Genomic DNA, 24,960 nt, shown 5'->3' with positions numbered 1-24,960 from the left:
TTTATGTTGTGATACAAATTTGTGCACTGGATCCCCTTCTGCTGAAAATTTGTGCACTGGATCCCATTTGTGTGTTTCTGAATTTCCGGAGCACGCAGTTTCTGTAGGATCCTCTTTGTTTTATTTTTTCTGGAGCTCATAGTTTATGTTGTGATGCAGAGAGAACTTACAGTTGCAGGATCTCATTTTTGTGTTAGTTTCTGAATTTTTGCAGCTCATCGTAGCGGTGCTCTGATATAAGGAGATGCTCTCGTCGTCGGCGCCGAGGTGGATGGTGTAGATGATATAGGTGGTGTAGATGGTAGATGTGCAGTAGGGATTTGGATGTTGCACATCCAGTGTTGCAGAATTGTTTATTTGACTTTTAGAATACGCTGCTGGAGCTCATGCTATTCCCTTGCTGTGCTGTAGCTGATATTATCTTTTCTGAATGTTTATAGCTCAAAACTTCTGTAGCATTTTTTTACTTGGAAGTTAGTGATGTAAGATTTTGATGTGTTGTACGGAATTAGTGGTACAGACTTGATGTGCTACAGGAAACTAGTGATGTAGGATTTTTCTTTTTAGTTCAAAGCTTCTGTATCTCATGCAGTTATTCAGTTTGTAGTCTCAGAGAAACATATATGTAGTTTCAGAGAGGGAAGGAAACATATATGTAATTTCAGAGAAACAGTAGCTAAATTTCAGAGAAACTTACCTTTCTGAAACTAGTTTGTAGGTTATGTCTGTAGCTTATATTTCTGAAACTACAGGAATGTTTGTACTGCTAGCTTATAGCACAGGGAACTCAGTTTTTGCTTCTTAAACTACATATATCTTTTCTCTGAAATTTAGCTACTGTTCCAATACTTTTCCATGATTTTTTAGCTCGTGTCTATCTGAAGTTAGTTGGATTAACTAATGTTCTTTCAAACCTGCATTTTATCTGCAGTTATATATGCAATCTTCAACTTTTGCTTCAATACTTTTCATTCTCTGATAAGTAGATATGCATTGCTGATAGTTTCCATATTTTCATTTTTGCTCTTATTTTGCAGCATGCCTATCTTCCAAACTCGTTGGTCGACAAAGCAGCTGCGCGGAATATTAATCGTTTCCATGTTTTTTTGTACTCCCTCCGGTCCTTTTTACTCTGCATATTAGAATTCTCTGAAGTCAAACTTCACAAAGTTTGACCGTATTTTTATGAAATAATATCAACATCTGCTATGCTAAAGTTATATAATATGAAACTTTAAGTCGTGACACATCTAGTGGTATTGATTTCAGATTGTGAATGTTGGCATTTTTTTCTACAAAGTTGACCAAACTTTACGAGGCTTGACTTCAGTCAAATCTTATATGTGAACTAAAAAGGACCGGAGGGAGTATTTCTGCCTTTTCTATGCTCAGGACACGAGGTCGTTGCTCAATTTTCGGACATTCGTATCACCGAAGCTTTTCAAGCACCCTCAGAACACTCTCAACTCAGCCGAAGAGTTCCATAAACTGCTGAGAAGCTCGTAGAAGATGACAATCGGAACAGAAGCTCGCTAGCTTAGTTTTTATTTTTTATTTTGGTGAGTCCATGTGTCCGAAACATCCATTTATGTAACTGAAAACAACAAGTATCATGCTGGAGCTACCTAGATGTTTTTTGTGGAACTCAAGATTGGAGCATCTATCATGCTGGGCATGTCCTTTTTTTCCTTTTTAGTTTGTTTTGAAATGCTGGAGCATCATCCATGATGATTCATGCTGACCCATGTGAATGTGAACTAGAGATTGATGGAGAGTTGGTAATGAAAATGACATGCATTTTTTGCAGCTTGGTATATTTTTGTTTTCATTGGTTTTTTTGTGCTGAAACAGTGAAATCACACTTCATGTGCCATGTATATTTACTGGGATTATATTGCTGAAACAGTTCATTTTTTTAACTGAAACCATCTTGCATCATCATGTATGTATGTAAATTACTGGAGGGAGGACAAAATGTGCTTAGCAATACTGGGAATATGTCAACATATGCTGAAAACATCATTCATGTTCTGGATCAGACCTCAAAAAACTGTTCAATACACAAGATGTTTCAAGTACTGGAAACATGTTTTGTCGTAACATGAAAACAAAAATATTGTAAGAAGGACAAAATGAAGAAAACAACAAATTCAAAACTATTTCAAGATACAAAATGTGAGCCTTTCTTGCCTGTTTTCTTGCAGGATAGTGCTATGTTTTCCTCTGTTTTCAGGCACACATAGGTATCAATTTCAGTCACACATAAGAATATGAGATCTTTTTATTTCCTCTGTTTTCCCGTAACATAGTTTTTGCAAAATGGAAATATATCTTAAATGCATCATCAATGTTGCAAAATAGAAACTATGAATGTTTTTTCCTCAAGCACAATGTGAGGCTCAAAAGAAAATCGAAAACATTTTATGGAGCATTTTTTCCTATAGGTTGAGTTGCATTGCTTGGGCACTTCTTGGAGCATTTGTCATCACCGCTCTCAAGTACACACATTTTGGTACAGCATGTCCAACCTCTGAGCAAAATTGACATTTATGTGGTGCTGCCACTGCCTCTGTCGCAGCTTTGAGTGGTCTACATGTCTACACAAGCCGCTTGCTGGTGTTGCTTGCTTCTGTTGCAATGATCTCCGATGTGCTACTTGTTTCCGGTTTATCACCTGTTCTAGCATGCACACACCCAACGACCCTCTTGATCATTACGACATCCTCTCGCTTCCGTCCCTTCTTCTGACTGTACTTTGTTGAAGATATGTGTGTCCCGAAACCCAACTTGAAGGCATAGTCATTGTAGAATTTCTTTGCATCCTGAATTGTGTCAAAGACCATGCCAACATAGGGTGGTAGTGGCTGCGACGAAACATCTTCATCATCTGAATCATCTTGCATTGCATCATCAGCATGCACCAAACCATCTGAATCTTCATTATCATGGATAGAGAAGTTCCCTTGGACATAGCTCCCTTCCCCTTCAGTCGCAGCTTCCTGAAATGAGGCACAAGTTTTTAATTTTGTAAAATATAGCAGATGTTGTGCAACAATCACTTTTTTCATCTACAAGGCATTAAGAGTTATATTTGTTGTTTCAGAATTGCCAGAATTTTAGAATTTCATCTACAATGCATCAATAGATACATGGCATCAACAGTTGTATTTTGTTGTTTCAAAAATTCATGCAATCCATGCCATTCATAAACAAAATTGAAACCAGAGACAACAACTAGCTATGTGTTTCTTCTGTTGATAAACAACAAAAATGAGATGTTTCAGATACATGTTGCAGAGATACAAGAAGGGGGCAGGGGGTTAGGGTTGTGCCTTGGCTTCACCCACATAATTCTAAAACTTTTTTTTAGCTACCACACGCATGAATCCAAACAGCCCGCTTCTGATAAATAGGATCTACAGCAGTTACAGTGACACACAGCTCAGGGATTGAGATTCGGAAACTTACCCAGCTGCCCTGATTTGATCTTGTCGAAGGAAGCCCCCCGACGGCGGTCGGAGCTGAGAACGACGGCCACGGCTGTCCTTGAAGCAGGGACCGCGACTTGCTCGATTTGCGTCGAATCCCAGCGTGCGCCGCGCGATTTGGTGCGCCATTGTGCTGCAGGATTTTCCGTCGATGGCCTCAGTCCCTGTAGCGCCCCGGCAGCAGCGTTTTCACGGTGGCGGGGGCTGGCACCGCGCTGCGCGCAGGTGTGTCTGGATGGCGGACATGGTTTTTTGTTTCTGAAACAGAGCGGTTGCTGCAGGAATAGTCACGCGCGCGATAGTTGGATGGGACGGTTGTCAGGACGCGTATCGGACGGTGGTACAGGCGGCGGATGTTTCCAAAACAACCACCGGCCGACGCGTAGCGGCCGCCTTTAAAATATTATCACAAATTTGAAAAAGTTCAATATTTTGTGGATTTGAAAAGTTCATGAACTTGAAAAAGTTCACGGATTTGAAAAAAGTTCATGCATTCAAAAAATAGTTTTCTGAGGGAGCATTCAAAAAATATTTGAAGTTTTTTAAAAGTTCATAGAATTCATAAAAGCTCGTGCATTTGTCAAAATCATGGATTTGAAAAAGTTCACAGATTTGAAAAAAGTTCATGCATTTGAAAAAAAATCTTGGATTTGAAAAAAGTTCATGCATTTGAAAAAAGTAATACATTCAAAAAATATTCACTGGATTTGAAAAAAGATCATGGATTTAGAAACAGTTCACAATTTGTTCCTTGTGAAAAAAGGAAAATCAAAATAGGAAATAAAGAACGCGGAAAATTGTAGAAGCTTCCCAAAACCAACTGGGAAAACATTTATGAAAAAAGAAAAGTGACTGTTATATTGGCCAGGCCATTCACGTGCGATGCATGTGTTTCGGAATGGCCGAATTCCTGTCGAGAAGTAAAGAAAAAAGCTAAATGGTTTGAGCCCAAAATGGAGTGGAGGTGTGCACCGGTTTACAGAAAATAGGATTTTAGGAGCATTGAAGTGGGCCAGCCCATTTAGCATGGATTTGGATATTCCCGTTTAGGAAGCCTGAGGAAGGTTCTGTGGGTGTTTCCAGTTTGGCGCTTCATGCGCCCACTTGTATGCATTTTGAAAACAGGTACACACAGCCCTCTCGCGCTGGACCGACACAACTCCCCTTTCGTCTTTATTTTTTTTACAGTAAATAAGAAAAGCTAAATGGTACTCCGGACATAAAGTTGAGTGGGGATGTGCACGGGTTTACAGAATAGGATTTTGGGAGCATTGAAGCGGGTCAGTCCATTTAGCACGTTTTTGGGTACTCCGGTTTAGGTAGTCCGAGGAAGGTTCTGTGGGTGTTTTCTATTTGGCGCTTCATGCGCCCGTTTGTATGCAATTTGCAAACGGGTGCACATAGCCCTCCTGCAATGGGCCGGCCCAACTCCTCTTTTGTTATCTGTTTCTTATAACGCAAAAAAGCACGCATGTGGAGTGAATCAAACCAGGGACGTCCCGCATCAAGTTACGCTTGACTAACCACAATGCCTCTTAGCCCGATCTGATAAGTTACATAACTTTCCTTCTTTTCATTTCCCGTTTTTCGTTTTCTGTTTTTCCATCTTCCTTATTTGATGAAAAAAATCAACTTGTAATTTTTTTTAAATCAATGACTTTTTAAATTGATGATTTTTTTCAATATCGATGAACTTTTTTTGAAAATCGATGAACTTTTTTTGAAATTCGATGTTTTTCCCAAAATTGATGATTTGTTTTTTCACAATTTATGAACTTTTCAAATTCGATGAACAGGTTTTTAAAGATGATGACATATTTTTCAAAATCGATGAACTTTTTTCAAAATTGATGGAATTTATTCCAAATTCGATGGACCTTTTCCTGAAAAATCTATGAACTTGTTCTGAATTCCATGAACTTTATTCAAAATTTTGAACTTTTATTCCGTAATCGGGAACCTTTTTCAGATCCAAGTTTTTGAAACAAAGTGAATGAGCCAGTTTTTTTAGAAATGCTAACGCGACAGTTGGTTGAAAAAAGGGATCAATGCTACAGGCGAGCTGTCCACAGAAAAAGCGCTACAGCCGAGTGATGCTACAGGCTGCTATAGTTCGTTGTGCTATCAAACTGTGCTGCGAACTAAGCGTCAAGCCAGGAGGAATGTTGGGCTGGCCCAACTAACCGGCTACCTGTGCGCCGGTGTGCGAACGGGCGCTTGAAGCGTGGATTAGGAGCACCCGGTTCTGTGTCCTACTTCTTAAAAAAAAAGGTTCTGCGACCTTTTTCTTTGAATTTCTTTTAGTCGGTTTTCTATTTTCCCTTTGGTTTTTATTTTTTCTTTTTCTTTTTTATGTTTCCTTTCTTAACTTTTTTTTGCGGGATTCTTAACTTATTTTCAAATACATGATTTTTCAAATACATGATTTTTTAAACCAAGTTTCAACCAGTTTCAGTGTTATAATTTTATTAAGCAATTTTTCAACCAGGACGAGCAACAACAGAAACACCGATGAAATCTAAGGTGGTAGTCCGGGCACCTCCTTCTTCCAGACTAATAGCAAACCACCCTTTCTTCCCTCAAGACTCAGAGCAACGATGATCATATGATCCATATACCGTTTCTTCATCAAACCTTCTGCCCCTTCTTCATCCAAATGCGATTCGGAGAGGAAAAACCCATTTGGTTCATGGCGCCTTTGAATATTTAGAAGCGAACGGACTCTCAGGGCTCCTAAGATGCCCCGACAATTTTTCCAACTTAATACAAGCTTCATTGTTCCCGGCTATGATTACTTCAACAATAATCTTCCGAACATCCAAGAAACACCAGCCAAATCGACGTACGTCCAGACCCTAATTCGCAAGGAGTAGAGTGGACGGAGATCAAGACTCTGCAAACCTTGCTGAGAGGGTGGCAAGCACCGCAGGACAGAAAAACCGATCGCCGGCGAAACCAACGTCGGGACAAAACACCGATCACTGCAGAAGACAACGTTGGGACGGAAAACTTGCACGATCTCCAGGAACTTCCAATCTGATCAGCAGCCAAGATGATGATGATTATTATTATTGTTGTTGTTGCTGCTGCTGCTGCGGGGCCAGCAGGCAAGATTCCAATGCATAGACACCATATATAAGAGCCCAACGTAACGACGCCGGGATGTAGACCTCAGGACTGATAAAAGAAAAAACGCTTCGTCGTCGCGCGCGCACTGCGATTGGTTAGCTCGAACACGCCCGCGTAACACGCACAGACGCGAGACACGGCGAGACCTGTGTTTGAGTTGAAGCCGGACAAGGAGTCGTGGTTTCGTTCCAACAGACTTGGGGCCCGACCCCCACCCCCGACCCCGACCCCGGCTCTAATTCAACAGAGGCGGAGACCCTTGCCTTGATATAACCCCGCCTCGCCTGGCCCACGACGCTCCGTCCAACTCCACAACCCGCCGGCCGCTGCCCAGTTCCCACGCGACTGCAGAGCAACGGGTCGACCAACCACCAATCCGGCTAGCTGCAGGGGTTCTGAATTTTAACCAATTAGGTTTCTTCTTCTTCTTCTTCTTCTTCTTCTTCTTCGTACCTGCGTCTGCGTGTGCATGCTTGTAACACCCTTGTCATATCAAGAATGAAGCTGATGCGGGAGCTGGGGCAGCCCTGCGAAGTATGGCGCCGCGAGTGGCGCATCGATGCCCGCCTTCTCTTCAACCGCCACAGCAACTGCGACAAGATCGACTGGGGAGACGGGTAGGCACTGCTATTATTCTTAAGTTGTACGTACTAAACCACCGACACTTGTTTTAAGACGGAGGAAAGTATCTCGTGTACACTTTAATATTTCAACTGCGTACTTTATTAAAGTAAACAATTGTCCTATTTTGGGGCACCATCCGTCTTGGTGGATCGTTGTCCTCCCGCATCATGCATTCTAGCTCTAGACCGTGCGAATAATCTCTGGGTACATGCAATTTAGTTAGTGCTCAACAATCCATTACTTGGATGACCTTTTTTGTAGATCCTTATCTTAATATTATGGCCAAGTGTAATTTTATTCCTTTTCTTTTTTCATTTTAGGCATGTTGATCCGGAGATTTTGCTCGAGAGAGAAAGGGCCTTCTGGAGAATTGCCATGGAATACCGGAGAGCTCAAAACATGGTGATGAATTGTTTCCATCATTGAAATTCTTTCATTTACGACGAAATGAACATTGCCTATCAACTAGAACGTATAGCTGAAATAAACTGCGATCAGGTTCCATGTTTAACTTCCTGTCTCGTAGATTCTTACTAATCAATAATTTCATTTTACCAGGACGCTGAGTATGATTTGATTCCTAGCAATATGACCTTATCTCCTATAATGTCGGAGAGTGGCTTCTGGTACCATGGGAATCTGGTGGGCTCTAAGAGAGAATTTCCTTCGGAAGGGGTGCAACAATGTTTTTTCCTTGAGCTCAGCCGTACTCGACAAAAGACTTACGATGTGACAGCCTGTATTGCACTTGGTACGCCCTTCTCGTTTGTATGCCATCAAGCAAAGTTATTCACTAGTCTTTAGTAACTACGAACGATTCTGATATGTCTTCGATCTGTATTTAGATGATTATGATGTTGACACTACATGTAAGAGGTGCTCCTCTCATACGGGCGTCTTGCATCCACGCAAAGGTGGATTTACTTTTGCGAGCAAAGAAGGTTAGATAGCTTTTCCCTACATTATTGCATCATTATAGTTTCATGTTGGCTGTCTCATGGCATTGTCATGTAGTAGGTCCAAGCAAGGAGGATCTGCGAGCCACACCAGCAAGTGCATTGGATCGAGTTGTGCCTTTGCCTGCCCCCTTGCCTACCCTAGGGAATGAAACCCTAGAGCCCATTATCAAAAGGTATTATTGTTATTACATTTCTTGCAATATTGCATTTATTTTATCCCACGAATTTCTTATTGGACAGACTATCAACTATGGTTGGAGGCGGACCTTCTGGAGCTGCAGCTGCAACTGCAATAGGAACCCATCCCAAGTCCAAATCCTTGACAGCCATGCCGAGTGGAAGCTCAAGGCTCATCACCAAGAGGTACCATTGCATTTTTATTTCATTGTTTCCATGTTGCGGTTAATTCTAACAAATGTATTTATGTTGATCACTTGCCGAAATTTTAGGCAACTGGAAGTGGCATTGGCATCGGCATTGGCTGGAGGTGGAACCTGCTCATCTGAAGACAACAACCAATGAAATTAGCAGGAATAAGTGAACGACTAATTTTCGAGTTTATTTACAACATTATAGGCCGGTCCATGTTAGTTCACAACTAGTCCAAGCATGTAGTAAATAGCAATGCTGAGTGTTAAACTTTATGTCTCTTGCAGATCAAACAAAGTCTGATATAAACGATTGCATGTGTTATTTACGTTGTACATATATGTACAATTAGTTAGTAGCTTAACTTGGGCAGATAATTAACAGTGCACGGTTATTTACATTGTACAGTACATGTACAATTAGTTAGTAAGTTTAACTTCAGCAGATAATTAACAGTGTGCACTCATTAGCCTTATGGTGGCAGGAGCTGCTAGCTGCTGCTCATGGTGCGCCAAACTGACAGCGCGATCCCCACCAGCACCACCACCGCGGCCGCCATGTTCGTCACCAGCTCCGTCGTCGGCGGCGTCCCTGGATCCTCGCTCGCCGGCAGCAGCTTTGGTGACACGTCCCAATCCTCGTGCTCAGTCGGCTGTCTTCCACCGTTCGCCGCCTCCCTCGCTTTCTTGTCCTCCATCCTCTTCTCCTCTTGCTTCTTCATCTTCTCCAGCAGTGGCAACCTTACCTTGCCGTCTTCGTCTTGCACCTTGCGATGCTTCTTCTTCGTCTTCGCCTTTGCTTCCGGGAGACGATGACTAGGCGGCCGTGGTGGTGGTGGTGGTGGAGGCGGCGATGGAGATGAGACGCCGATTGGTATATCTGACAGCGGGGGTGACTTAGGCTGAGGCAGAGTGGCTGTACTCTGTTTTGGAGGTGGCAATGGCGGTGGCCCGTGCTCCGGCTCGGCCGTCCTTGGGCCAGGAACGATCGCCGGAGGTATCCAGGGCTTCCGTTCGGCGGTGGCGGGAGGCTTTGTTAATGCGGGCTCGGGAGGGGTGTCTCGAGCGTGATCTGAATGCCGCCACGGCAGCCAGAGCTTTGGGTCGAAGAAAGTGGGCCTCGCCGGAGGAGGAGGAGGGGGTGGTGGTGGTGGTGGTGGTGGTGGAAACGACGGTAATCGTGCACGTTCACGTGGTGGCGGAGGTGGCGGTGGACGCGACGGCAATGGTGCCGGTGCCGGCTCCTGTGGTGGAGGCGGCGGCGGTTCCTTTGGCTCGAAAAAGCTGGGGGGCCTAGACGAGAACGGAGGAAGTGGACGTGACACTGGAGGCGGTGGTGGGGGCAGCGGTGGTCGGAGCTTTGGCTCGAAAGCAGTGGATTTCGCCGGCGGCGGTTCCTTTGGCTCGAAAAAGCTGGGGGGCCTAGACGAGAACGGAGGAAGTGGGCGTGATATTGGCGGCGGTGATGGAGGCGGTGGCGGTGGCGGTCGGAGCTTTGGCTCGAAAGCAGCGGGCTTCGCCGGCGGCGGCTTTGGCTCGGAAACCGTGGGGGGCTCAGCCGGAAACGGAGGAAGTGGACGTGAACGCGATGATGGCGCCCGTGGCGGCGGCACCGGCGGCCGGATCTTCGGCTCGAAGAAGCTGGGCTTCCCGGGAGGCGGAGGCAAGCGTGGAGGAGGAGGCGCCGAAGACGGCGGCGGCTGCAACGCCGGCCTCGGCAGTGTCTCCGGGGGCGACGGCGTGGGCGTGGGTACCAGGTCCGCCTCACCGCCGGGGACGATGGGGAGGCTGATGAGCAGCTTCTCGTCCTCGAACCTGGCGCGGACGCCGTCGGCGTCGCAGTTGTCGGGGAGGCGGAGGTCCTTGGTGAAGCGGACCCAGCGGCCGCCCCGGGCGGGGCGGCCGCCGGTGACGCGGAGCACGCCGTAGTTGTCCACCTGCACGCGCACGTGCTCCTTGCGGAACCCCGGCAGCCGGAGCTCCACCACGTCCTGGTCGTCGCCGGCCTGCCTCCACTCCACCGCCGGGTCCAGCTCCTCCTCCTGCTCCTCCCCGTACGCCCGGCCGCCGGGGACGTCCATGGCTTGGTATGCGGCCGTGTATGTGATGGCGATGTGTTACGTGTTTCTATATGCAGATATATGTATTCCAAGGGTCGGAATCGATGGGTGTAGTGTACGTGGCATCGAGGTTGCTTGACGGCGATTGCGTAGAGTGGTATTTTTCCTTTTGCCTTGGGGGCAAGAAAGCAAGGACATGGTTCCTTTCTTGCATGCCTATGTGTGCTTTCATCTGCTTTTGGTTTCGTCTCCCGGGGCAGGTCTTTGGTGTTCCATCAAAGTCACATTTCCTTAGCCTAACACTCAAGGATTGGTGTGCACTGTGGACACTTTTTTTTGACACATTGCTTAGTGCTGTTCCATCAAAGTCACATTTCCTTAGCCTATTAGTCTTCTCTTAAGAATGCCATGTATTATGCCGTATATTTTGGATGTAATAACATATATAGTATATTGCGAGACGGAGGGAGTAATTGCCTCATCTCTAGCGGCCTTAGCGCCATTGGAGCGTGGTGGATGCCAGCCCTTGCCAGCGGGAGGGCTCCGTTTTTAGATGTTTCTCTAAATTTTGTTTTGGTTTTCCATCAAACTTACCACTTTCTTAGCCTAACACTCAAGGATTGGTGTGGACACTGTGGGACACATTGCTTAGTAGTTTAAAAATTTTGTGACTTGAGTCTTCTCTTAAGAATGTCGTGTATGATAATGGGGCTGGCTAGTCGACTTAAAATGAATTATGGTGAGCCGATTTTTGGATCAGCCCTTAATTTTAGATCAAACGGACAAACAGAATTGACTGGCCCAAATTTAGAATCAGTCGATTTTGTGGAGAACAGCCCAAACCAATAGAAGCCCACAACAGTTCTTGGGCCGACGCAAAACAACAGCCCGTTGATGAAAAAAAAGGTTTTCTAATGGAGAGTGAATTAGTTAATGCACAAAATAATGGGAAAAAATTGCATGCAATTTACAGAAAAATTACGCTTTTGTGCAATGTGTACAAGAGTAAACATACAGGAGTGGAATTTATGCAAAAAAGGAAGTTTTCTAAAAAGGAATTAGTTTGTGGGATTGGTATTACCCTTTTAAAAACTTTAAATGAAAAACTAAAACAAATAATGACAAAATTTACACACAATTTACACATAAATTGTATGTTTATAATATGCAGAAAGGAGCATATAATAACAAAAAAATGGGGGAGAGTGTTTCAAAAAAGTAATGGATTAGTGATATCGGTATTACCCTTACAAAAAAAATATGAAAAGTAACACAAAATAAAATATAATATAATAAAGCAAAATGAAAATAGTGAAGTTTTCTAAGGAAGAATGAAACCCTTTCAGAAGAAAGAAAATAAAAAACTTTAAGCACACAATGTTGCACTAGAATTGCACATAAATAATAAGCATATAATACTGCAACTTTTGTATTCTACTATAATTTAAACATATATTATTTAGTAAGTACACGTATACCTACACACAAAAAATAAAAATATATTTTATAAGAATGAATGAATTATTGCCATTGGTATTACCCTTTAAGAAGGAAAAGGTGAAAACAATAAAATAATATAATGAGAAATTTTGCTCACAATTTATTGCGTTTTTCTATATACGCAAAATAAGCATATGATAGTGGAACAAAAAACCTTGCACGCAATTTTACCCCGAAATTGCACTTTTTGTAATATAAAAAGAATAATCATATAATAATAAATTTTGCTACATATTTTATAGTATTTGTGTGCATATATTTACAGTCACCCAACATCCAAAAAATACCCACAAAAGAAAACATTAACACCAACTAATAAAGAAGGGAAAACAAAAGAAATAAAATAAAAGAGCAAAGAGCAAAGAGCAAAGGCTATAGCGCACATGAATGCACTTTGGCCCGTTGAAGAATCGATTGAGCCAAATATGTGCTCATTGAAAAAAACAGCCCAAAACAACACAAACGCCAGCAAAAAAAAAGAATGTAACTCCAACGATCTTGTATGCATATTCAGGGATAAGCCCCCCTGCTATATAACACGTACGCATCCCTCCAACGAGGGTAAGACACCTCGGGTGTGCTAGGTTTGGGCTCGGGGTGGGTCGATGCGGATGCACCGGGTAGGTGAGATTGGGCTTGGCCTGAGTGGTGCCCGCGTGGGTGCGGTGGTCAGTGCTGGTGATGGTCGGGTCTTCAATATCCTGTCATGCGGATCGGTGCCGGTGACCACGGTTGAGGCACCGCGCGAGCCGCGGCGGCCGTCGGGAGTCACGGGGTTGTGTCCCCCCCCCCTCCCCGGTCCACCTAGACTGCCTGGGAACGCAAGTGTGGACGCCCCCTACTGTGGGGGGCATCGACCCAGATCCCGTGACTGATGCCAGGCTAGGAAGGGAAGGAGACACCCTTCTTTCCTCCTCTCGGGGTTGGTGCTCCATGATGTGGACGGACGGTGGTGGTCTGGACGTGGATTCCGGAGCAATGGCTTCAGATGGCGTCCGCATGGTTGGCTCTTTTGAATCCTTAAAACCTCTACATAATCTTAAAAAATTGAAGATGTTAATTTGGTTACTTCTGCAACCTTGTGGGGCTTATGGTTGCTTCGAAATGATTTTGTCTTCCAGAGGCGAAAATGGCGAGGCATGTGTGTGTCCTGGACTTGGTGGGCTCACTGATAATGCAATGGAAGATACTGTGTTCAGACGCGCAGGGTGCTCTTCTTTTTTTGGAAATGGAGGTATACCCCCGGCCTCTGCATCATGATGATGCATGCGGCCCCTTTTATTAAAAATGCAAGAAGTATCATCATAAAGGTCTTACAGCTCGCAAACGGAGCAAAACATAGAAAGGGCCTAAAACAAACAACCGACACGGTGATAATAAGGACAAGCTCTCTAGCCCTCTATCCTGTTATGTGAACGCCATCCGAACCGGTTGAATATAGCCCGAGCCACCATCTCCCACTGGTTGCACCCAGTAACCAAAGGCTCCCTGGAGTCCATAGGAGTGAGTAAGGACCACGTACGGATCCAAGCTGTAGCTCTGAAGATAACCTGCAAAAAAGTTAAGTTGTGTTGTCTGTTAAAAATTATATCGTTTCTGCAGTTCCATATAGCCCATAATAGCGCACATATTCCAATCCGAATACGAGCCGCCGTGATCTGTTCAACTCCAACCAACCACGTCCCAAACAAAGACGCAATATCTATTGGGGGATTAATATCAAAAGCTATATGAATCGTTCTCCACAGTAATTTGGCAAGTGGGCATTCAATGAGTAAATGTTGTATTGTCTCATCTTGAGCACAAAAATAACACCGCGAGTTGCCTACCCATCGCCTCTTAATTAAGTTGTCCTTTGTGAGTATAACTTGCTTATAGACAAACCACATGAAAATTTTAATCCGCAAAGGAACCTTAACCTTCCATATATGAAGTGACCTTGAGAGGGGGCCAGAATTAATCAAATCCGTATAAAAGGATTTCACCGTAAATATCCCATTTTTAGTTAACTTCCATTGTGTAGAATCCGGCACGTCGGAGAGTCGAACTTCAATCAATCTCCGGACCAAGTGCAACCAGGCTGTCCATCTCGCACCTACTAACGTACGTCTGAACTGGATATTCAAGGGAATAGTTTGAAGGACGATACCTATGTAATCTTCCTTATGTTGCACAATATTGTAAAGGGTAGGATATTGTAAGGCCAAGGGTGTCTCTCCTAACCATGTATCCTCCCAAAATCTCGTTGACATCCCGTTGCCAACCAAGAATTTGACCCTACGAAAGAACAGATCCTTCGTTCGCATAAGTCCCTTCCAGAACGGTGAATCAGTTGGTCTGATGGTAGTCTGTGCTAGCGTTTTCGAGTGCAAGTACTTATTGCGCAGGATTTGAGACCACATGCCCTCCGGCTCTGTCCCTAACCTGTACAACCATTTGCTCATAAGACATTTATTCTTAATTTCCAAGTTCTCAATACCGAGACCCCCTTGGTCTTTAGGTCGACAAAGGATATCCCAACGCGCGAGACGGTATTTCCTCTTGGCCTCATCAGACTGCCAAAAGAATCGAGATCTAAAGAAATCACGTCGCTTTCGGACCCCTTTCGGAATTTCGAAGAACGAAAGTAAAAACATTGGCATGCTCGTTAGTACTGAGTTGATCAGAACTAATCGGCCCCCATATGACATCAACTTGCCCTTCCAGCAGCTGAGTTTTTTTTGATTCGTTCTTCAATTACTTTCCATTCTTTATTAGATAATTTACGGTGATGAATCGGAATACCCAAGTAACTGAATGGTAAGGCACCTAACTCGCATCCAAACAATTGTCTGTAAGTGTGTTCCTTGTCTTTTGCCTTCCCAAAACAGAACACCTCGCTCTTATGGAAATTGATCTTTAAGCCAGACAATTGTTCGAATAGACATAAGATAAGTTTCATATTACGTGCCTTAGCCATGTCATGTTCCATGAAAAGGATAGTGTCATCAGCATATTGTAGAATGGACACCCCTCCATCAACCAGATGAGGAACTAGACCCTCTACATGCCCATGTTGCTTGGCCCTGCCAATAATGATGGCCAACATATCTGCCACAATATTGAACAGAAGGGGTGACATGGAATCCCCTTGTCGCAGCCCCTTATGCGTCTGGAAATAGTGACCAATGTCATCGTTCACCTTAATTCCGACACTACCCTTCTGGACTTGAGTATCCACCTGGTGCCTCCAGGTTTCACTAAAACCTTTCATGCGCATTGCCTGCTGAAGAAAAGGCCATTTTACCTTATCATAAGCCTTCTCGAAATCTACTTTTAAGATAACCCCATCTAGTTTCTTCGAGTGAATCTCATGAAGAGTTTCATGTAAGACAACTACTCCTTCGAGTATGTGTCGTCCCGGCATGAAAGCTGTCTGACTAGGTTGAATCACCGAGTGAGCAATTTTTGTCAATCTATTGGTTCCAACCTTTGTGAAGATTTTGAAACTCACATTCAGCAGGCAAATGGGTCGAAATTGTTCTATCCGGACCGCCTCCTTCTTCGGTAATAACGTTATCGTACCAAAATTTAGATGAGACAACTCCAAATGGCCTTCGAAAAAATCATGAAACATAGGCATAAGATCATATTTAATGATGTGCCAACATTTCTTATAGAATTCAGCTGGAAACCCATCTGGTCCCGGTGCTTTATTCGGCTTCATTTGAGTTATGGCCAAATGGACTTCTTTTTCAGTAAATGGTGCAGAGAGAACATCATTCTCCGTTGCCTGTAATTGAGGTATATCATCAATCACAGACTCATCAAGAGACACCGTGGAAGTATTGGGAGGTCCGAACAGACTTTTATAATAGTTGGAGATATACGATTTTAAATTATCATGCCCCACTATTGTTCCCTCGTCCTGTTCCAGCTGTATGATTTTCTTCTTCCTATGTTTACCATTTGCAACCATATGGAAGAATTGTGTGTTGTCGTCCCCTTGGACAACCTTAAGCGTTTTCGCACGCAACGCCCACTTGAGCTCCTCCTCTCTCAGGAGAGCACGTAGGCCTTGCTCAGCTTCAGACTTGGTTCGATGTTCATAAACTGAGAGAAGAGTGGTTTCAGCCTTTACATCGAGTGCCTCAATGAGTTGCGTTAGACGTTCTTTTTTCTGCTTATAAATCCCGCTCTCATTCCTGGCCCATCCTCTCAGAAATTGTCGTAAGTGTCTAATCTTATTTTGCCATCTCTCAACATGTGTCCTTCCCATAACCGGCTTAGCCCATTCACGTGCAATCATCTCCATAAATCCTTCTCGCTCAAACCAGCTTTGCCCGAAGGAGAAGGTATTTTTGTTTGCAACATGGGTAGCCTCTCCCGAATCTAAGAAGAGTGGTGTATGATCCGAGATCGTTCTTTGCATCGCATGAACTGACACCAACGGATATTTTTGTTCCCATTCCACACTAGCAAGTACCCTGTCCAGCTTTTCATAAGTGGGAACAGGTAGCGAGTTGGCCCATGTGAACTGTCTACCGGTGAGCTCAATTTCTCTCAGATTAAGACTCTCGATAATCATGTTAAACATCATAGACCACCGTCCATCGAAATTGTCATTATTCTTTTCTTCTCTTCTCCAGATTATATTAAAATCCCCCCGACTAGTAGTGGCAGATTTTCGTCTCCACAAATCCGCACTAAATCGGCAAGAAAATCAGGTTTAAATTCAGGTTGCGCTGCCCCATAAACCACAACTAATGACCATTGGAACCCGACCAATTTCGATCTCACCCTGAATTTAACTAAAAAGTCTCCCTGCACTACATTAAGTACCTCGAGCGTCTCGCACCGTACTCCTAGTAAAATCCCGCCGGATCTTCCTCTAGGTGGTAAGATGTGCCAATCAAAATCGATACCACTTGAGAGGGTTTGAATGTTGGGGAACGTAGCAGAAATTCAAAATTTTCTACGCATCACCAAGATCAATCTATGGAGTAATCTAGCAACGAGGGAAGGAGAGTGCATCTACATACCCTTGTAGATTGCTAAGCGGAAGCGTTCAAGTGAACGGGGTTGATGGAGTCGTACTCGTCGTGATCCAAATCACCGATGATCCTAGTGCCGAACGGACGGCACCTCCGCGTTCAACACATGTACAGCCCGGTGACGTCTCCTACGCCTTGATCCAGCAAGGGGAGAAGGAGAGGTTGGGGAAGACTCCATCCAGCAGCAGCACGACGGCTGGTGGTGGTGGAGGAGCGCGAGACTCCAGCAGGGCTTCGCCAAGCACTACGAGAGACGAGGAGGAAGAGGGGTAGGGCTGCGCCAACAGGGAGATTGAATCGCGTGTGTTAGGTAGCCCCAAAACCTCAAGTATATATAGGGGGAGGGGAGGGGCTGCGCCCCCACCTAGGGTTCCCTCCCTAGGGGTGGCGGCAGCCCCCAGATCCCATCTGGGTGGCGGCCACAAGGGGGAGAGGGGGAGGCGCACCTGGGGTGGGCCTTAGGGCCCATCTGCCCTAGGGTTTGCCCCCTTCCCCTCTTGGAGGCGCCTTGGGCCTTGGTAGGAGGCGCCCCAGCCCACCTAGGGGCTGGTCCCTTCCCACCATTGGCCCATGTAGGCCTCCGGGGCTGGTGGCCCCACCTAGTGGACCCCTCGGACCCCTCCAGTGGTCCCGGTACACTACCGGTGATGCCCGGAACACTTCCGGTGGCCAAAACCATACTTCCTATATATCAATCTTTACCTCCGGACCATTCCGGAACTCCTCGTGACGTCCGGGATCTCATCCGGGACTCCGAACAACATTCGGTAACCGCGTACATACTTTCCCTATAACCCTAGCATCATCGAACCTTAAGTGTGTAGACCCTACGGGTTCGGGAAACATGCAGACATGACCGAGACATCTCTCCGGTCAATAACCAACAGCGGGATCTGGATACCCATGTTGGCTCCCACATGCTCCATGATGATCTCATCGGATGAACCACGATGTCAAGGACTTAATCAATCCCGTATACAATTCCCTTTGTCTAGCGGTACGATACTTGCCCGAGATTCGATCGTCGGTATCCTGATACCTTGTTCAATCTTGTTACCGGCAAGTCTCTTTACTCGTTCCGTAACACATCATCCCGTGATCAACTCCTTGATCACATTGTGCACATTATGATGATGTCCTACCGAGTGGGCCCAGAGATACCTCTCCGTTTACACGGAGTGACAAATCCCAGTCTCGATTCATGCCAACCCAATAGACACTTTCAGAGATACCTGTAGTGTACCTTTATAGCCACCCAGTTACGTTGTGACGTTTGGCACACCCAAAGCACTCCTACGGTATCCGGGAGTTGCACAATCTCATGGTCTAAGGAAATGATACTTGACATTAGAAAAGCTTTAGCATACGAACTACATGATCTTGTGCTAGGCTTAGGATTGGGTCTTGTCCATCACATCATTCTCCTAATGATGTGATCCCGTTATCAACGACATCCAATGTCCATGATCAGGAAACCGTAACCATCTATTGATCAACGAGCTAGTCAACTAGAGGCTTACTAGGGACATGGTGTTGTCTATGTATCCACACATGTATCTGAGTTTCCTATCAATACAATTCTAGCATGGATAATAAACGATTATCATGAACAAGGAAATATAATAATAACCAATTTATTATTGCCTCTAGGGCATATTTCCAACAGTCTCCCACTTGCACTAGAGTCAATAATCCAGTTCACATCGATATGTGATTAACACTCAAGGTCACATCCCCATGTGACTAACACCCAAAGAGTTCTGGGTTTGATCATGTTATGCTTGTGAGAGAGATTTCAGTCAACGGGTCTGCAACATTCAGATCCGTATGTACTTCGCAAATTTCTATGTCATCTTGTAGATGCAACTACTACGCTACATTTGGAGCCATTTCAAATAACTGTTCTACTTGGAGCTATTCTAAATTGTTGCTCCATTATACGTATCCGGTATCTCTACTCAGAGCTATCCGGATAGGTGTTAAGCTTGCATCGACGTAACTCTTTTCGTCGAACTCTTTATCACCTCCATAACCGAGAAACACATCCTTATTCCTCTAAGGATAATTTAGACCGCTATCTGGTGATCTACTCCTAGATCACCTTTGTACCCTCTTGCCAAATATGTGGCAAGGCACACATCAGGTGTGGTACTCAGCATGGCATACTGTATGGAGCCTATGACAAAAACATAGGGGACGACCTTCGTCCTTCCTCTTTCTTCTGCCGTGGTCGAGCTTTAAGTCTTAACTTCATACCTTACAACTCAGGCAAGAACTCCTTCTTTGACTGATCCATCTTGAACACCTTCAAGATCATGTCAAGGTATGTGCTCATTTGAAAGTACCATTAAGCGTTTTGATCTATCCTTATAGATCTTGATGCTCAATGTTCAAGTAGCTTAATCCAGGCTTTCCATTGAAAAACACTTTCCAAATAACTCTATATGCTTTCTAGAAATTCTACGTCATTTCTGATCAACAATATGTCAACAACATATACTCATCAGAAATTCTATAGTGCTCCCACTCACTTCTTTGGAAATACAAGTTTCTCATAAACTCTGTATACACCCAAAAACTTTGATCATCTCATCAAAGCATACATTCCAACTCCGAGATGCTTACTCCAGTCCTTAGAAGGATTGCTGGAGCTTTGCATACTTGTTAGCATCTTTCAGGATTGACAAAACCTTCCGGTTGTATCACATACAACCTTTCCTCAAGAAAATCGTCGAGGAAACAATGTTTTGACATCCTATCTGCAAGATTTCGTAAATAATGCAGTAATCGCTAATATAATTCCAACAGACTCTTAGCATCGCTACGAGTGAGAAAGTCTCATCGTAGTCAACTCCTTGAACTTGTCGGAAAACATCTTAACGACAAGTCGAGCTTTCTTAATGGTGATACTTACCATCATTGTCCGTCTTCCTTTTAAAATCCATATGTACCTAACAGCCTTACGACCATCAAGTAGTTCTTCCAAAGTCTACACTTTGTTTTCATATATGGATCCTCTCTCGGATTATATGGCCTCGAGCCATTTTGGAATCCAGGCCCACCATCGCTTCTCCATAGCTCGTAGGTTCATTGTTGTCTAGCAACATGACTTCCAAGACAGGATTACGTACCATTCTGAAGTAGTATGCATCCTTGTCATCCCATGAGGTTTGGCAGTGACTTGATCTGAAGTTTCATGATCACTATCATAAGCTTCCACTTCAATTGGTGTAGGTGCCGCAGGAACAACTCCCTGTGCCCTGCCACACACTAGTTGAAGAGACGGTTCAATAACCTCATCAAGTCTCCACCATCCTCCCACTCAATTCTTTCGAGAGAAACTTTTCCTCGGGAAAGGACCCAATTCTAGAAACAATCCCTTATTGCTTTCGGATCTGAGACAGGAGGTACACCCAACTGTTTTGGGTGTCCTATGAAGATGCATTTATTCGCTTTGGGTTCGAGCTTGTCAGCCTAAAACTTTTCACATAAGCGTCGCAGCCCCAAACCTTTTAACAAATGACAGCTTAGGTTTCTCTAAACCATAGTTCATACGGTGTCATCTCATCGGAATTACATGGTGCCCTATTTAAAGTGAATGTGGTTGTCTCTAATGCCTAACCCATAAACTATCGTGGTAATTCAATAAGAGACATCATGGTATGCATCATATCCAATAGGGTGCAGTTATGATGTTCGGACACACCATCATACTATGGTGTTTCAGGCTGTATTAGTTGTGAAACAATTTCCACAATGTCTTAATTCTGTGCCAAACTCGTAATTCAGATATTCATCTCTATGATCATATCATAGATATTTTATCCTCTTGTCACGACGATCTCTCACCTTCACCCTGAAATTACTTGAACCTTTCAATAATTCAGACTCGTGATTCATCAAGTAAATATACTCAACATCTACTCAAATCATCTGTGAAGTAAGAACATAACGATATCCACTACATGCCTCAGCACTCATTGGACTGCACACATCAAAATGTATTACTTCCAACAAGTTGCTTTCTAGTTCCATTTTACTGAAAACGAGGCTTTTAGTCATCTTGCCCATGTGGTATGATTTGCATGTCTCAAGTGATTCAAAATCAAGTGAGTCCAAACGGTCCATTTACATGGAGTTTCTTCATGCATATACACCAATAGACATGGTTCGCATGTCTCAAACTTTTCAAAAACGAGTGAGCCCAAAGATCCATCAACATGGAGCTTCTTCATGCGTTTTATACCGATATGACTTACGTGGCAGTCCACAAGTAGGTGGTACTATCATTACTATCTTATATCTTTTGGCATGAACATGTGTATCACTACGATCGAGATTCAATAAACCATTCATTTTAGGTGCAAGACCATTGAAGGTATTATTCAAATAAATAGAGTAACCATTATTCTCCTTAAATGAATAACCGTATTGCGATAGACATAATCCAATCATGTCTATGCTCAACACAAACACCAATCTCGATGGTAGAGGGAGCGTGCGATGCTTGATCACATCAAGCTTGGGAAAAACTTCCAACACATATCGCCAGCTCACCTTTAGCTAGTCTCCGTTTACTCCGCAGCCTTTTATTTCGAGTTTACTAACACTTAGCAACCGAACCGGTATCTAATACCATGGTGCTACTAGGAGTACTAGTAAAGTACACATTAACACAATGTATATCCAATATACTTCTATCGACCTTGCCAGCCTTCTCATCTACCAAGTATCGAGGGTAATTCTGCTCCAGTGGCTGTTCCCCTTATTACAGAAGCACTTAGTCTCGGGTTTGGGTTCAACCTTGGGTTTCTTCACTAGAGCAGCAGCTGATTTGCCGTTTCATGAAGTATCCCTTCTTGCCCTTGCCCTTCTTGAAACTAGTGGTTTCACCAACCATCAACAATTGATGCTCCTTCTTGATTTCTACTTTTGTGGTGTCAAACATCGTGAATATCTCAAGGATCATCATATATGTCCCTGATACATTATAGTTCATCACGAAGCTCTAGCAGCTTGGTGGTAATGAGTTCGGAGAAACATCACTATCTCATCTGGAAGATCAACTCCCACTCGATTCAAATGATTGTTGTACTCAGACAATCTAAGCACAAGCTCAACAATTGAGCTTTTCTCCCTTAGTTTGCAGGCTAAGAAAATCGTCGGAGGTCTTATACCTCTTGACATGGGCACGAGCCTGAAATCCCAATTTCAGCCCTCGAAACATCTCATATGTTTCGCGACGTTTCAAAACGTCTTCGGTGCCTCAACTCTAAACCGTTTAACTGAACTATCACGTAGTTATCAAAATATGTATGTCAGATGTTCGCAACATCCACAGACGACGTTCGAGGTTCAGCACACTGAGCGGTGCATTAAGGACACAAGCCTTCTATGAAGCAATGAGGACAATCCTCAGTTTACGGACCTAGTCCGCATAATTGCTACTATCAACTTTCAACTAAATTTTCTCCAGGAACATATCTAAACAGTAGAACTGAAGCGCGAGCCACGACATAATTTGCGAAGACCTTTTGACTATGTTCAGGATAATTAAGTTCATCTTATGAACTCCCACTCAGATAGACATCCCTCTAGTCATCTAAGTGATTACATGATCCGAGTCAACTAGGCCGTGTCCGATCATCACGTGAGACGGACTAGTCAACATCGGTGAACATCTTCATGTTGATCGTATCTTCTATACGACTCATGTTCGACCTTTCGGTCTTCCGTGTTCCGAGGCCATGTCTGTACATGCTAGGCTCGTCAAGTCAACCTAAGTGTTTCGCATGTGTCCCGAGGCCATGTCTGTACATGCTAGGCTCGTCAACACCCGTTGTATTCGAACGTTAGAATCTATCACACCCGATCATCACGTGGTGCTTCGCAACGGTGCACAGTTAGGGGGAACACTTTGTTGAAATTTTAATGAGGGATCATCTTATTTACTACCGTCGTTCTAAGCAAATAAGATGCAAAAACATGATAAACATCACATGCAATCAAAAAGTGACATGATATGGCCAATATCATTTTGCTCCTTTTGATCTCCATCTTCGGGGCTCCATGATCATCGTTGTCACCGGCATGACACCATGATCTCCATCATCATGATATCCATCATCGTGTCTTCATGAAGTTGTCTCGCCAACTATTACTTCTACTACTACAGCTAACAGTTAGCAATAAAAGTAATTTACATGGCGTTTCTCAATGACACGCAGGTCATACAAAAAATAAGGATAACTCCTATGGCTCCTGCCGGTTGTCATACTCATCGACATGCAAGTTGTGATTCCTATTACAATAACATGATCTCATACATCACATATATATCATTCATCACATCCTTTGGCCATATCACATCACAAAACACTTGCTGCAAAAACAAGTTAGACGTCCTCTAATTGTTGTTGCAAGTTTTTTACGTGGCTGCTATAGGTTTCTAGCAAGAACGTTTCTTACCTACGCCAAAACCACAACGTGAATTGCCAATTTCTATTTACCCTTCATAAGGACCCTGTTCATCGAATCCGATCCGACTAAAGTGGGAGAGACAGACACCCGCCAGCCACCTTATGCAACTAGTGCATGTCAGTCGGTGGAACCAGTCTCACGTAAGAGTACGTGTAAGGTCAGTCCGGGCCGCTTCATCCCACGATGCCGCCGAATCAAGATAAGACTAGTAACGGCAAGTAAATTGACAATATCGACGCCCACAACTGCTTTGTGTTCTACTCGTGCATAGAAACTACGCATAGACCTAGCTCACGATGCCACTGTTGGGGAACGTAGCAGAAATTCAAAATTTTCTACGCATCACCAAGATCAATCTATGGAGTAATCTAGCAACGAGGGAAGGAGAGTGCATCTACATACCCTTTTAGATCGCTAAGCGGAAGCGTTCAAGTGAACGGGGTTGATGGAGTCGTACTCGTTGTGATCCAAATCACCGATGATCCTAGTGCCGAACGGACGGCACCTCCGCGTTCAACACACGTACAGCCCGGTGACGTCTCCTACGCCTTGATCCAGCAAGGGGAGAAGGAGAGGTTGGGGAAGACTCCATCCAGCAGCAGCACGACGGCGTGGTGGTGGTGGAGGAGCGCGGGACTCCAGCAGGGCTTCGCCAAGCACTACGAGAGACGAGGAGGAAGAGGGGTAGGGCTGCGCCAACAGGGAGATTGAATCGCGTGTGTTAGGTAGCCCCAAAACCTCAAGTATATATAGGGGGAGGGGAAGGGCTGCGCCCCCACCTAGGGTTCCCTCCCTAGGGGTGGCGGCAGCCCCCAGATCCCATCTGGGTGGCGGCCACAAGGGGGAGAGGGGGAGGCGCACCTGGGGTGGGCCTTAGGGCCCATCTGCCCTAGGGTTTGCCCCCTTCCCCTCTTGGAGGCGCCTTGGGCCTTGGTGGGAGGCGCCCCAGCCCACCTAGGGGCTGGTCCCTTCCCACCATTGGCCCATGTAGGCCTCCGGGGCTGGTGGCCCCACCTGGTGGACCCCTCGGACCCCTTCGGTGGTCCCGGTACACTACCGGTGATGCCCGGAACACTTCCGGTGGCCAAAACCATACTTCCTATATATCAATCTTTACCTCCGGACCATTCCGGAACTCCTCGTGACGTCCGGGATCTCATCCGGGACTCCGAACAACATTCGGTAACCGCGTACATACTTTCCCTATAACCCTAGCGTCATCGAACCTTAAGTGTGTAGACCCTACGGGTTCGGGAAACATGCAGACATGACCGAGACATCTCTCCGGTCAATAACCAACAGCGGGATCTGGATACCCA

The 24,960-nt window shown here is 44.6% G+C and overlaps 2 protein-coding genes across 2 annotated transcripts; one reads left to right on the top strand and one right to left on the bottom strand.

Moving 5' to 3' along the window:
- Positions 1–244: 244 nt before the first annotated feature.
- Positions 245–8,722, top strand: LOC147967702 (uncharacterized). Its single transcript, XM_087523220.1, has 9 exons — positions 245–274; positions 1,438–1,502; positions 7,115–7,234; positions 7,562–7,643; positions 7,800–7,992; positions 8,087–8,182; positions 8,256–8,373; positions 8,441–8,563; positions 8,650–8,722. Exons 1-9 carry the CDS (start codon positions 245–247, stop codon positions 8,720–8,722), a joined length of 900 nt encoding a protein of 299 aa, XP_087379346.1.
- Positions 8,723–8,869: 147 nt separating this feature from the next.
- LOC147967701 (uncharacterized) lies at positions 8,870–10,694 on the bottom strand. The gene has a single exon (XM_087525352.1). The coding sequence runs from the start codon at positions 10,647–10,649 to the stop codon at positions 9,060–9,062; it is 1,590 nt and encodes a 529-aa protein (XP_087381478.1). The 5' UTR covers positions 10,650–10,694; the 3' UTR covers positions 8,870–9,059.
- Between the last annotated feature and the right edge of the window lie 14,266 nt (positions 10,695–24,960).

This window comes from Triticum urartu, chromosome 5A, assembly GCF_056163025.1.
Source record: "Triticum urartu cultivar PI428250 chromosome 5A, HENAU_Tu73, whole genome shotgun sequence".
Classification (NCBI taxonomy): Eukaryota; Viridiplantae; Streptophyta; class Magnoliopsida; order Poales; family Poaceae; genus Triticum; species Triticum urartu.
Note: the sequence above shows the minus strand (reverse complement) of the source record. Positions and strands in the feature narration are given on the sequence as shown.